Here is a 14,307-nt window from a genome sequence, read left to right as displayed (position 1 = left end):
TCAGTGCTGCTGCCTGCTGTAATGGTTGATGTCCTGCTCTGTCCTTCGCTGGGTGGACTGATAGTCTGTCTGTATCAGCAGATTGAAGTTAGGATGACTCAGTGATGTTATGGTTCACTGTTGTCTTTTGTAACACTTCCCCCTTTGTTCAGGATGCCTTGAAGGTCGGATGAAGTTAATCTTTCTGGGGAAAAAAACAAACTAGACCTTCAATTAACTTTGCTAACCCACACTACAACAATCACAAATCTGTTTGAGTGCCAACGTGAATCCCAAACTACTCTGGTAGAGTTCTCAACACCCTTCAATATCATAAAGCTATCTTATACAGAAATATTTCTCCTGCTCACCATATGTGAGAAAATGTAATGCAAAAAACTAATTTCCTAGGTTTCCCTGTCTAGTCTGATTGACCTAAGAAACTGTGTGGTAGTTTCTTGTGGCTTTTTAATTAACCACTATATTAACGCTAGTTTTGTGAAAGCAATTGGGGTTGATACTGTGTAATGGAATGTGTTCTCTTGCTCGGGTGGTATAAGCCTGTGTGGTGTGGGTGGGAGTGTGTGGTCTTTGACTCAGGCTCTGGATCACTGATAGAGACGGAAGCATGCACTTCCCTGGCGCTAAGCCTCTTGTCTTCAGAGAGCAGGTTCAGACAGCGTTCGGAAGATCTGTGATATTTGATTTGTATGCTACATGATCTGCAGCTATTGATTTCTCCAGTTCCTTTCTTTGTAGGCCTCCTCTGTATTTCCATTCTTGACTCCAGGCTGTGTTGGAGTGCTCTACATTAGGTTTCGTTCTCCCATGTGCATTCTCCACTGTGGGGTATACATGTGCATGAATTCTGCTTTATTCAAATGCCTTTTTCACCCTTTTACACTTTAGCACATCTGCAACAAGCGTCTAAAGCAGTTGGAGTGACTGTTTGAGTGTGCATGTGCACACACGTGTGTTAGGAGTACGTGTGTGTGTGTGGTGGGGGTGTTCACAAGCTAAGTCTTTGCAGATGTAAAATAATATCTTAATATTTAGATTTCTGAATATTCTGATAGGCTTCCTAAAGCCAAACATCATCACTGATCTACCATTGTCTAATTGTGACTTTTCTCAGTTATCATTAGTCATATTAGACATCTTATTTCTGTCAAAACAAAATATGTGATGAAAGTTAGAAAACAGCGTCCAGCTACTCTGAGTGACAGCAGTTCATTGCCACTTCCTTTAAGCTTAGTTGAGTCGTTTTGATTCTGCTTCATATGAGTTCTGAAATGCCGCCAGTCTTTCTGTCATGACTATGAGAAGCTATGCTCATCGCAGATTCTATTAGCTCATTTCCATCATATCTAAACCAATGAGGCAGTAACCCAGACCAGTAACGAGCCCCAGCGCAGCCATTGCCTCACATTATCAATGACCTCAAGTGTTTGACACTCCACTGTCCCCATTACATCCCCTCTGTCCGGGTCACTGGGGACCCTGAATGGGCCCACAGCCCCCACTCATAGATGATACACTCTAGGTCAGTGACTGCTGCAGCATACTCTGGGTCAGTGGTGACCAGCAGTATAATTAGGATGCTCATAAACTCTGGTTCAGTGAAAACATTACTCCCAGTCCCAGTGTTCTAGTCATGTCCTCTTTCCCCCGGGTTGGTGATGATTCCCACTAGGATCAGTGCTCAGCCCCCTGGCTGTGGTGGCGTGGGCACTGGCACAGTTGGGACCCCTTGTGTATTGGAGACCGGTACCAGGGCATGCTCACACACACTGACACACACAGTCTCTCTGGGCACCCAGATGGAGTTATTTCCATGTGGCTAGATGCTCAGCATGGAGCCTCACTCTGTCTGCCTCTGTGCGGACTCACTGCACATATGGGCCAGTGAGAGAAAGGGATAAAATTGAATAAAATGGCATTTGCATAATAATGAGGACCATTAGCGATGCTGTGTGATTTTTCTCCCTCAGATGTCTCCGATGATGCATGTAGCCTTGTATTTCTGTTCTTTTGAACTCCTAGCAGAGATTGTTTTGTTCTGTGGTTGTTTCAAAAGCTCTGCACCCACCTTCTGCCCAACAGACTACATGTAACTAATTAATGTCACACTATGGTGCCATACATGGATGCCACTGAACACCTGTATGTGTGTCTGTGCGTGGGTGGGTGGGTGGATGCATGTTTTTCTGTCTGTGCGTGTGTCCATGTTCATACTTGTGTGTGTATGTGAGTGCAGTGTGTGCGTGTGTGTGTGTGTACTGCACTGATTTTTGTTGTGTTTGAGGGAGAAAGAAGGAGAACGAGGGAGAGAGAGGGGGACATGGAGAAAGAGAATGAGACAGACTGAGAGACAGTGTGAGTCTGAGGGGGCTTGTTTGTCTTGCGGGTGCCAGTTTGGGCTGCTGCCCGGGTGCCAGTGTGGCATGGCGATGCGGGGGCATGGTTTTGCCCAGACAGATGGTGCTGGGCCTTGTCAGAGTCCCTGCCTGTTAGTAGAATTGATTGCAGAGGCCTGTGCCAGCCTCTCCCAGGACAGTGGCCTATGCAGGCATATCATGGGACTGCCACCACCTTTGAGGCGATAGGTCATGTGACTCACAGCTTATTTTGGGCCTGGTTGAAAATGTGTGAACAATGCAGTCCCATGCAAAGGGTCCCCCTGAGGCAAGTTGTCATGAGCAATCTGGCCTTAATACAGAGCACATTCTGGCACAGCTATTGTGCTCAGTTCCAATCAGCTGCTGCTGTTTGTTGCCCCCAATTCTTTTAGTTGTTGTTGGTATCTTTACTGCAGAGCCAGCAGGTCAGTGGTAGAGAAGTTTCTTACTGTAGTAGAATTGCATTCTTTAACCTGCCAAGAGCTTTGACACTATGGACAATGTTTCACAATATCCCTTTTGGTGATGCGTTTATGAGGCAATGGAGCTGAAGACAAAAGGCTAGTGTTGTGATGATATTTTAGGGTGTCATAGGTGTCTCTAGAGGCCCCTCGGCTCCCGAGTGGCGCAGTGGTCCAAGTCACTGCATGTCAGTGCAAGAAGTGTCCCTGGTTCGAATCCGGGCTGTATCACATCCGGACGTGATTGGGAGTCCCATAGGGTGGCGCACAATTGGCCCAGCATCGTCCGGGTTTGGCCGGAGTAGGCTGTCATTGTAAATAAGAATTTGTTCTTAACTGACTTGCCTAGTTAAATAAAGGTTAAATAAAATATCAATCTGGAAAACTCCTGTCTGTGATCACTGGCAACATGGCCTATTCCACAACACAGTCAATGCATCGACCCACTCACTGCAATGGCTGTAAAATGATACCCCTAAAGAGAAGAGAGACCATTGGGATGGACTAAGTGAGGACAGGGTATCAAGGACCAAACCATTGACCGTATCATGTAGGAGATTGGCTCATTGTCCTTTCTGGAGAATTGGCATGGAAGCTTATAAAACAGATTGCAGCCACAACATGCAGTAGCATCCACATTACGATGCTGTCATTATTCTACTACCCAAATTCTACCCATTGCCAGCAATTTCACAAATGTTTTCTTCCACTTAAAAAGATTTCCCCAAAGTTTCATCATTCAGTGAGGCCAGTCCAGTTCGCTGTAAGGCTTTGATAATACTGTTGATAACAGCGCTGCTTTGACAGAAACTTAAATTAATTTTGGCTATATTCCATGTCGCATTTGAAATGGATGTCAGGGAGATTGTTCTGTATTTCCATTTCTTCACTGTTGTGTTCATCAAAGTCACTTTTGGGGTTTCAGCCACAGTATTATGAGAAGAGCGTAAATCACGAGGGACGTGATTGAATCAAACAGTGCTTATTAACATACTCATATTATTCACATTTTTGACATTCTTTCTGTTTCTATTGACAAAATCCCCAAATCCTTTTCACTTGAAATTAAAACTGGGTGAATGAATAAGCCTCTTTAAAGCCATGCCAGTGCTGTGAAACATAGATGATCACTATGAATTAGTGTAGCTATTTGTCAGAGTCAGAGCACACGGATATGAATACACATTAGGTCCCTTAAATAATCTTTCTAACTACACTCTCCAAGTATTAAATGACTGCTCTTAATACCACGCACTCACTGTAAATGTACGGTTTTACGGCTAAGCTTGCAAAGTGGACGAGTGTGCCAGTATCTCGAAGCTCTATTTACAATGTGTGTGCATGTATTACTTTAATAGAAATATATCATTCTCTGTCCATAGAGAAATCTCGGATAGGATTGCGCCTGCTCGCACCTTATCAGGAACCGGCGAGCTGAAGCTGCAGATTTGGAAGTGATGATATCTGTGAGAGCTGGGACCTGAGAGTATGTGGTTGTAAAGAGAAAGGCAGAACAATGTCTCCATTAGCCTATCTCTGCTCTCAGCCACTGGAGAGGGCCCATTCGGCTGGGGGTCCCACCGCAGCAACAGGGGGTCCAGGGCAGACAGGGGTAGGCATGGGAGGGGGTCATTAGAGGATCAGATATAGAAAGTGGTGATGGAGTTCTGTGGGCCTTAGAGGCGTTGGTTTGCCCAGTCTCACCATCCCTGGGTTCATAGAGCAGGTAACACACAGTAATTTGGGGAGGGGAGCTGGCTTGGGGCCACATCGTCTTCCGCCCCAGTTGGGCTGCTCAGACGGGCATTAGAGAGAGGCCCCGGGGGTCATCTCTCCATCACAGTGCGACGGGGACCGAAAGCCGCTTAACAGCTCTCGAACTAGTGCACTGCCCTTCCATGATGGATAGCACTTGAGGGACTGGAACTGTGTGGGTCTGACATGTACTTCCTTATTTCCAGCGAGTCACTGTGGAATGGAGCCGCTGTGTTGCCTTTAAGGCTTTCTCACAGCCAGTGGAGTGTGTCCCACAATTCACTGGGGTTCATGGCCACTGCCTCCTCAACAAGGAACAGCACAGCATTGCAGTCACACAGAAGATCTCCCCAATTGCTCTCCAAACACACTCAAACAAAGCTCTCACCAAACTGACAAATATTACTGAAGCATCTTAAAACCAAAACATAGGCGACTATCATAGCCAAATGTAAGTAGCATTGATCTCAAAGATCCCAAGATACCATATTAGGCAAATATCAGTATGATAAGCCTCAAGTTAGAGCCAGTGTCCTTACTCAGCCAAAGCACATACAAATGTATTAGGACAAAACAAACCATTCCAAACATCCTGCTAGTGTAATAAGGCCAATGTCATGCCAATACTAAAAATAGCATGCAGCATTGAATGTAGGCCTATATTAAACTACACTCTATAGTGCATGATTTCTTGCAGCAGTGGACAGCTGATCCCACAAAACCATCAGTGAAGGGCAGTTGGGAGCTCTGTTATGCACTTTAAAGGTCATTTAACCAAAACATTTGGCCTCACAGAAACACCTGAGCCTTTGTGTCTCTCCTCTCTTGCCCATTCTGCCACATCTGAGCCACTCTTAGATCTGCCGTGGTTTTGTACATTGGTTATGTCTATCTAAGGATTCCAAGGCTTTCTTCAAAGGGCCTTTGCGCTGACCTCTATTTCCTCATAGGTGAAAGTTGGTCAGAAACACAGGAAGCTGAATGAAAGGGATTAGTCCACAGACAGGAACATCTGGGGAGGGTGGGAGGGATAGGCCGGGACCTACTGGCCTTCAGAGAAGCTCTACTGACGCTTTCTCTCTTCAAGGAGATCGTTATCGGTGAGAAAGTAAACCAAACACAGGTTCAATAATTAATCAAATATTCTCTTGAAATGTACCCACTTCTCATTTTTTTGGTGTAAAAAATTCACAAGCTGAGATTTGCTTCCTTAGCCTGAGGAAAGGCTCCACAGAGCAGCTAAAGACTGGAGGATGGGCAGGGATGATCACTGGGAGGATATGCTGTTTGCCTCTCCTTTCACTCGAGTGTCAGCCTCTCAAAGAGAATCCCCACAATTCCCATGACAATTTGACTGTTATATAATGAGTGCGTATGCAGAATGAATATGCTAAATGATCCCAAACACGTCAAAACAATATTTCTAGAAAACAAGGAAAAGTCCCAATTTGATTTGTGAAAATGGTGTATACCTTCTGTACGTGTGATTTATTTAGTGTTTTGTTGCGTTTCTGTTTAGCCACATATTTTATTTCCCTCTTGTTTTCTCACTCCCCCTTTTTGAGGAAGACAAAGTGTCAGGTATCACTGCTTACCGAAGGGAACTGTTGTGAATGCTTTAGTAAACACTCTCAATATGTCACTGGAAAACAAACACGACCCCGGAATTGTATTTATCCTACTATGCATGAACAGATCACTATCGAATCACTGCCTGTTTTGATAGCACGCTCCATCTCTATTGAGAAGGCCTAGAGTATGTAAAGATATATGAATACATTGGGTGTTGTTTCCACTGTCCGTGGGGTGCCTTGAATAAATGTTTAATTCATAAATTAACATTTTAGCATTAACCACAATTATATAACCACACAGTCAATTTCCAGCTATAATGACTTTATTTTGTTCTCCTCCATCTTTCTATGAACTGCGGGTCTCTAATGTCTGTTCCCCATCGATCACAAGCGCTGTGGCACACACTGGAAAGCAGCCGGTGGGGAGAGGGAGGATTTGCAATCAAACAGAGAGGAGCAGTGTGAAATCTCAGGAAGAGCAGCTTCCCCCCATGCCCATGGGCAGGGGATCAGACGGAGAGGAAGCCTGGCTCAGACAGCCAACACCTCCCACTGGCACCCTGATGCAAGCAGCATGCAAACCCACCCCTCACATGTGTATCAGCTGGGGGGGTTGAATTCTGCACGTACTCCCCTTCTCCTCTCCTCCGTGGTCGTGCATGGTAGAGTGTGTATTACAAATGTGTGAAGGAAGTGCATTTGAAATCAATGATGAAGTTCACTGGGAATCAAAAAGTGAGAGGTGGATGGGATATTGAATGTTGCTCGGCAGGGTTTCCTGTTGTTCATGGCTAAGTGTGTCTGATGTAATGAATGGAATATATGAAATAGATATGCTTAAAAATGAAACCGACTGTAAGTGAATGAACGATAGCTACATGGGCTGCACTGGGCTGTCTCCAGATCTGGAGAGTTCAGGACTTGCTGTGTAGGGAGAAAAAATGGCATTGAGTCACCTTTCTTCAAAACCCAATCACCTGCTCTCTAAATCCAATCACCTCCCTGTTAAAGCCAGTGCCCTGCCAGTGCTGCGGCTCACCCATCCACTCTCTGGGCTGCCCGCTCTCTTCCTGCTCCCGGCCTTTTGGAGCTGCACTCTCCATCCGTGACACATGAGACTGTGAACTCTTAAAGGGTTTGTTTCAGGCCTAGAGCTTGATTTATTCCAGGCTCCACTCCAGGAGAAAAAAAATCTTCCTTTTCCCTCACCTTTCTTTTTGCTGCTCCTTTAACCTACTGTGAAACTTCTTTGATGTATCTTCCATGTCCACTGTGTGTTTGGGGTCTGTTTATTTCAGCAGTGTGAGCTGTGCTGAGCTGAATGTGCACAGTAGGTAAAAGGGTCAATACTGTGGCTTTGTGTTGTGCAGGTGGAACAGCCCAGAAGTCCTACATAATGGCTGTATTAGAGCTAGCTGTGTGTACAGACACAGAGAGACCAGTGGGGAACAGGTCCCCTGGGTTGCTAAGCAGGCCTACAGGCTGCCGCCTCCAATTTCCAGGCAAACACATGTAAGGGTTGCTCTGCATGCTTGTTTCCCTGTGAACTGCACAGAAAGCTGAACTGACAGAATATCTCCGTTGTTTGTGTTTTGAGATTCATAGGTGCTATCAAGTTACTGTACATATTGACCGAGAGGGTGTTCCCTGTGACCCAGTCACCATACCTTGTATTTTCTGTGACTGCCCAAGAAGGGCGTAGGTATGCAGTCCAGCTATTGATTTGGATCTGTGCTGTTTGGAATGAGGTCAGTAGGTCGTGGACCTATTTAATTAATTAGGAACGGTAGAATGGAAAATGTATAACAATCAAGGACATGGACTCATTTCAGACCTGCCAGTCAATAACAACCATACCACGATGGGTTTACCCTGGGGCCCTGCAGGGATCCCTGTGGAGCCACATGCAGCATTGTGTGTGGGTGTGTTGTCTGATCATGCATGCGTGTTTGTGTGTTAAACTTTTTTTCTCTCCCTGGAAGCACATTGGGGGCGCCATTTACACCCACTGCATACTAGATGGCAACCTACATACAACACAATACAGCCACGGGGCAGCACAGAACATGGCAACAACAAGAAAATATGGCAACTATCAATCACCACTAGACACACGGTCGTAACCTTTGCTCAATGCTTAGCAATGATTGCCCAAATCAGTGAAAGGACTTCATAGAACACACCACTGGACTGCAACTACTGTAGCATCAATGGCACAGTGCATAGTAACAGCTACATAGCAACAGCTGTACTGTGCATAGCAACAACTACAAGGGAAATAGCAGACAGAGCAGGAAGGTTTTCACAGACTGGGCGTTGTTAAATCAGCAGTGAAACTCCCTCTATTGTCTTTCTTGTCTGTTAACATTTGAACCTCTCTGAACATGGGTGTTCTTCTCTCCTTGCAGATATGCGATCCATTCCTGATGTGGCAATGACGGGGAACTGTACTCAAGAGTGCAGCGAGCTGGGCCACTCTGACGCCTGCTGGATGCCTGGGCAGCCCTCCCCAGTGCGCAAGACCAGAAACCCCCCTAAACTCTCCACCTTCGTGCCTTACCAGGAGAGAGGCAGCCTGGGCCGCTTGGCCAACGGGAGCGCCAGGCTGGGTGGAGAGGAGCACCGAGCCCACCTTCCACCTTCCCGGAGTGCCTATTCCAACAGCGGCCACGCCCCAAGTCAGGACTTTCCCCTGGAGGAGGTGCCCCTGAGCGTGGCCACCGAGTTCCCGTCCACCTCCCCTCCTAGCCACACCCCCAAACGAGAGATCTACCTGTGAGAAAGCCCCATCTCCCATGTCTGATTGGTGCACAGATAGAGGAGCCACAGAGACACACCCACTTTATAAAAAGAAACATGCTCTTATGCTGCATTCATAACAAAGTGGGAAGGTGGTAATTACCTCATAAGATTGGTAAAAATCGTCTTGAACGCCCCTCCACTGGTAATTACTAGTGGGAAACACATCTATCATCCCTAAACTCCGACTTCTCCCACATGCTCACCTCTGTCACTTACTAAGGAAATTACCTTGATAACAGCATTTTCGGCAGTTAAATGCAACAACACAATAGTATTTAGAAAAAGCAATCTATTCATATGGTTTTTTAACACTATAGTTTGTTTACACGCATGATAGCTGTACTTTGAGTTTATGGTTGAAGCAGCTTGTTGGCCTTTAGCCAATCTGCATTTTTCAAAAGATTTAAAGCATGTGAATGCATCCAACTGGTATTTACAACTTCACAACTGGTAATTAGCACCTTCCCATTTGGTTAAGAACTCAGCATGAGGCTCTGAAATGTCCATTTATTTAAATAAATATCCGTTCTGTAGGAAATATGGTCTGTAATTCGTGGAACCATTGGTATGTGCAATAGGAGTTTTTCAGTTTATTTATTTTATTTATTTACATATTTATTGGTTCAATAATGTATTAATTAGTTAATGTATTCATTTATTGATGCAGCTTATTTGAAAGCATTGGTTGAACACTTGTGGTAATATCACACAAAAAAATATACAATCAATCCCTCAAACGCTACTGATTTACTTAGCTTAGCCCCAGCCTGTGGAATGTTCTCTGGAACTTTTAATGTGTGATCAGTGCTTTAGTGCCATAACCAGATAACATTCAACTGACAGGCAATACATCCCTAGGGTAGACTTAATGCTTTTGATTACAAATCAAATTGAATGGTCTTTCTTAATGTACAGTGCTGTAAATACATTTGAATGGTGTACACTGTATCCTGTATATATTTCTGTCTGGCTCAAGCTGATAACAATAGCCTCAGAATTTTTTGCAGTTGAGCTTTTCTTTCATTTGAGCTGCTGCTGTTTAAAACTTGATTGAAATGTTTCCCTAAAGCTTGGACGGACTGTGTGGAAAAGCTCTTGATTGAATTCTACACATACACACCCGTGACCCCCAATCATGATAGAACCATGGCCTTGTACCTCATGCTCTCTGGAGAGCTCTTCAGCCAGTGAAGAGAGCTGTGTGGCAGCATTTAATCGGACAATGTGTGTTCCACTGAGTCTCAGCACTGTGACTTGTCTCTTTTCCTGGAAACAGTACACTTAGAGGCCACCGCACCTGGTCGCACTGACCATTCCCAATCCTTTCCCAATCCTTTATCCAATCCTTAATACTTTAGTTCCTTTAGAACCTGTGGTTCTCCACCTAGATGAGACTATATTCTCTGTCATGTGTGAAAAGCTCCTCTCCAATGCTAGGCCTCTCTATGCCAAAACAACACTATGCTAATCAGTGGCTCTCCACGTAGAGGTCACCATTAACTTCAACCCTGTGTCTCCAGCCTCGTTAGGGTTTCTCTTCACGATCCGCATGAATTTCAATGGTTCTGATGAATGCATGAGGAGTTATTCACACGAGTTTCAACATAGAAATCTTCAGTCCTGAGAACCACTGAAGTGACTGAGAGTGCTGTGACTGAACTCCCCTGTCTCACAGAAACTAAGCTTTTTACATTCCCAGGCTGACTCCTGAACGGCTTCAGTAATCTGGGACTAAGAGACATTTCAATTTGCAAAGAAGGGAAGCGGTTGTCAATGCCTTAGAAAACACTCTGGTCACCATTTTGTTTGAATAGACCTGTTGCATCCATTGGTGCATGTTATAAACAATGGTGAAATGGTGCCATTTCAAATAAAGTTAAATATTGGTAGCAGGAGTGTATTTACTGTCCCATATTTCCAGTCCATTTCCAGTTGACTTTCATTGAGGCCAACAGGTTATATTAGCTTGTTAGCTGTTGTTCCTCACTCTTCAATTGAGTATGATGTAGATAGAGGACATTCCTGTAGGCTGCAGCAGCTATTTTTTACAAATACACAATTTCAAAGTCATTTAAAATCAGACGTCTGGAGGACACAGGAATGTTAGTATGTAATTGGATGATGATTATGCCACCAGCCCGCCTCGCAGCACAGTAGCATTACTCATAGCTTTTTGATTTGTACACTGATTCAATTAGATTTGTACCTTAGTTTTGACCTCAGTGTATTTCTATAGAGAGAGAAACCGTGGGTATGGTCTGAGTAAGGGTGGAAGGGCCTAGAATTGATGCTCCGCTCCCCTAATTACTGTGAGTAATGAGTCCTGAGCCAGGGCATATGTGAGCACTGAGCACACACCCTGAGGACAGCACAGCAGCCAGATAATCCAAATCCATCCGCAAAATCAGTTAAAAAGGGGTATTTTTATCTGCACTTACCTCATCGCACTGCCGTCGGCAGCACATGTAGAATAATTAAACTCAGAACATATGGAATTTACTGGACATGGCAATGACTAAATAAGGTGGGTGATTATCCTAGCCTTGAGGGAAAAATTCACATTATGCTGTTTTCAAAGCCATTCCTTTACGACATAAAAAAACGGAGAAAAAAATCCCATGTGGAAAAAAACGTGCTTTCGGACACGTGTGATTAAGTCACATACAAAATGTAGATGCGAAGCTGCAACTTGTACATGTTTTTATTTTGCAAGGGTTTAGCCGCTGAAATAAAATACAGCGAGTCATGATACACTGTGATGAAGCCCCTTTGCGGCCCCCCCAACCCCTTCTCAGTGTGGAACAGAGCAGCTTTACAGAGCTACAGCTGCGGGTGAGTTCACTGACCTGGAATTAATGATAAGTGTGAAAGATGGCGATGAGTGATAAAGCCAACGTCACACAGACTCAATCACTGGCTTTGGCTCCTTACGCTATGTCTGACTCCTTTCAGATTCACTGGCGTTGACTCGTCTGACTTACTGCGATTCACCGACTCCTCTGACTCGAGCCTGAATCCCCTGAGTGATCTGGCATGAATCACCAGTTTTATCTCTTTACTAATGAGAGTCTGAATCACTTCTCTCTGGCTTGACTGAATCACCAGTTATATCTCTTTACTAATGAGAGTCTGAATCACTTCTCTCTGGCTGGACTGAATCACTGGTTTTATCTCTTTACTAATGAGAGTCTGAATCACTTCTCTCTGGCTTGACTGAATCACTGGTTTTGACTCAAGACCATATTAAAACCAAACCACTGAGTTTGAGTCCTTACCACCGGTCTTTGCATCCGTTTTCTTGTTTTTTTTTCAGCCTGAATAACTGTGTTCTACTCCTTTTCTCCAGCCTATATCAATTGTTCTGAGTCGTTGAATATACTGAATCACATGGTTTTACCTGTCGCTTGAACTCATGCTGAATTTATTATTTGCGTCGACTGCTCTCTAGAGAAAGCAGGGTTGTTGTCCTTTATCAAAGTAGAGGACAGCATGAAAACCTTTTGATACACTCCACGGTATGTCCAGTCATGTTTAGTTTTGTATTTTTGATATTTTATTTCATGTGAAGTTCACCTGAGTATCCTCTGCCTCTCTGTAGTGGTATTATATGGTGATTGTGGCTATAGATTGTTGGGACATTATGGAACACTGGAGAATGGGCAAAGGATTTTTTCTTGCAGGTGTTACATAAGACTAAGCCTCCTGACATAGTAAATCAAAGTGAGCTGTATGTGGCAAATCTCTCCTGAAGGTGAACTGTACATATGTAGATCTACACGTCCCCGTGTGTGCTGTCAGGCAGGCTATGAGTTTAGCATGAATTCCAAAGATAATTGGTAGAAATTGTTTACTGTTTTTGCTGGGGTGTTAGTGCTGGTTTCTGTCCAAGACCCCTCTCCCCAAATGAGCTGACATTCACTTCACTGCACATTTCATCACTGTCACAGACAGTTCACACTAAAATATAGACAGCTACCTTGAAAGTATGTCTTAGCAGGAGAGTACCAAGTTGTTATCCTAATTGTTGGTTATATTTATATAGGACAAAATGCTTGTGATGCCATGTTTTTGTACAGTTTTATGTACATGCAAGTGAAGCTTTTTAAAACGTATGACAAAAGCCGATGGCATATAAACATTGTAATGTGTTTCTTGAGATGTGCACATCTTGCCTTGGTTGGATTGATCTTTGCTGAGTCAGTGTGAATGTGGCCGTTCTATGCCTGCACCGTAGTCATTCACTGGCTCCCTGCTCCCGAGGGCTTTATCAGAACTTCTGTTTATCGTGAACAGTGGATTGTCGGATCCTACCTGTTTGTTCAATTCCCATGTGTTCCGTTTCGTTCTGTTTTCGCATGTTAAGGAAAAATCCCTTGTAATAAGTCCTCAAGAACTTTGTAATAAAATGAGTCCTGTAAAAACAATCGTTTCAGTGACTTATTGAGTGTTGAGTGTGGTTATTGGTAGAATATTGGAGTAATTGTTTCTACTGGAACATAAAAAAAAACATCACATGTAGCTTGGAACTGTTTAGTATTCTTATAGCGTCGATAGGTGATGACTCATACCCTTTGCTCTTGCAGTTCGCCATATTTTGATTTTTCTGAACATTTTCTCTGAAAAGCATATTCTCTGACTGCTAGTCTCTATTGCTTTTTGGACATGGTAGGTAATGCATTTCAGCCTTGGGTGAAAGATTTATCTGACACCTCTAGGACCTATCGTGCTGCAATGTGGCTCATGTATGAGGGCAAGCCACCGCATTTCAGAACTACACTGTAGTGCTGACTGTCTATCAATCAATTATTAATGTGTCTGCACTCTGCAAATATGAAGGAGACCCTCTCACTTGAGGGATGTGCTGGCTCAATGTCAAGGATATTACCTGATTTTAGGACTCATGGAAGTGTCTACATTGCTATTCAGAGAAGTCACTCACTGTTTTGTCAGCTAACCAGATAGAGGGACTGACTTAAAACCATACAATAAAGCCACAACTATGAAGATGGCACTGTAAAACATTAGTTAATAAGTGAATCCATATTACATGTGCAGCATTTTAGGCAGTGGTTCCAATACTTTTTAGTAAGTCAATTATTACCTAGTCTTAAGTTATGGTGTAAATTGTTTACACCAACTCATGAGTAGGAAAGTGTAAATTCAAACTGGTCAGAGATTTTAAACAGCAATGGTCAGAAAAGCACAATGCAGCCTCACGGGAAACACTCTATTACTGCACTTCGTTACCGAAGTGACTCTTTCAGAACAGGTTATTACAGGTAACTTACGCAGCAGGTTTGCAGAATTACCGTTGCAGGTTAAGAGACTGAGGTTAAG

General features: G+C 43.9%; 1 protein-coding gene across 1 annotated transcript in view; it reads left to right on the top strand.

The window, feature by feature from the left end:
• LOC110533892 (protocadherin-1) overlaps positions 1–13,392 on the top strand; it is a 94,641-nt gene extending 81,249 nt beyond the window's left edge. The window contains exon 5 of the mRNA XM_021618481.3: positions 8,577–13,392. Within this exon, the coding sequence (XP_021474156.1) occupies positions 8,577–8,947 (371 nt within the window). The 3' untranslated portion in view covers positions 8,948–13,392. The remainder of the gene's footprint in view (positions 1–8,576) is intronic.
• The last annotated feature ends 915 nt before the right edge of the window (positions 13,393–14,307 follow it).

This window comes from Oncorhynchus mykiss, chromosome 10 (assembly GCF_057628025.1).
Source record: "Oncorhynchus mykiss isolate SJ-2025 chromosome 10, ASM5762802v1, whole genome shotgun sequence".
Taxonomy (NCBI): domain Eukaryota; kingdom Metazoa; phylum Chordata; class Actinopteri; order Salmoniformes; family Salmonidae; genus Oncorhynchus; species Oncorhynchus mykiss.
Note: the sequence above shows the minus strand (reverse complement) of the source record. Positions and strands in the feature narration are given on the sequence as shown.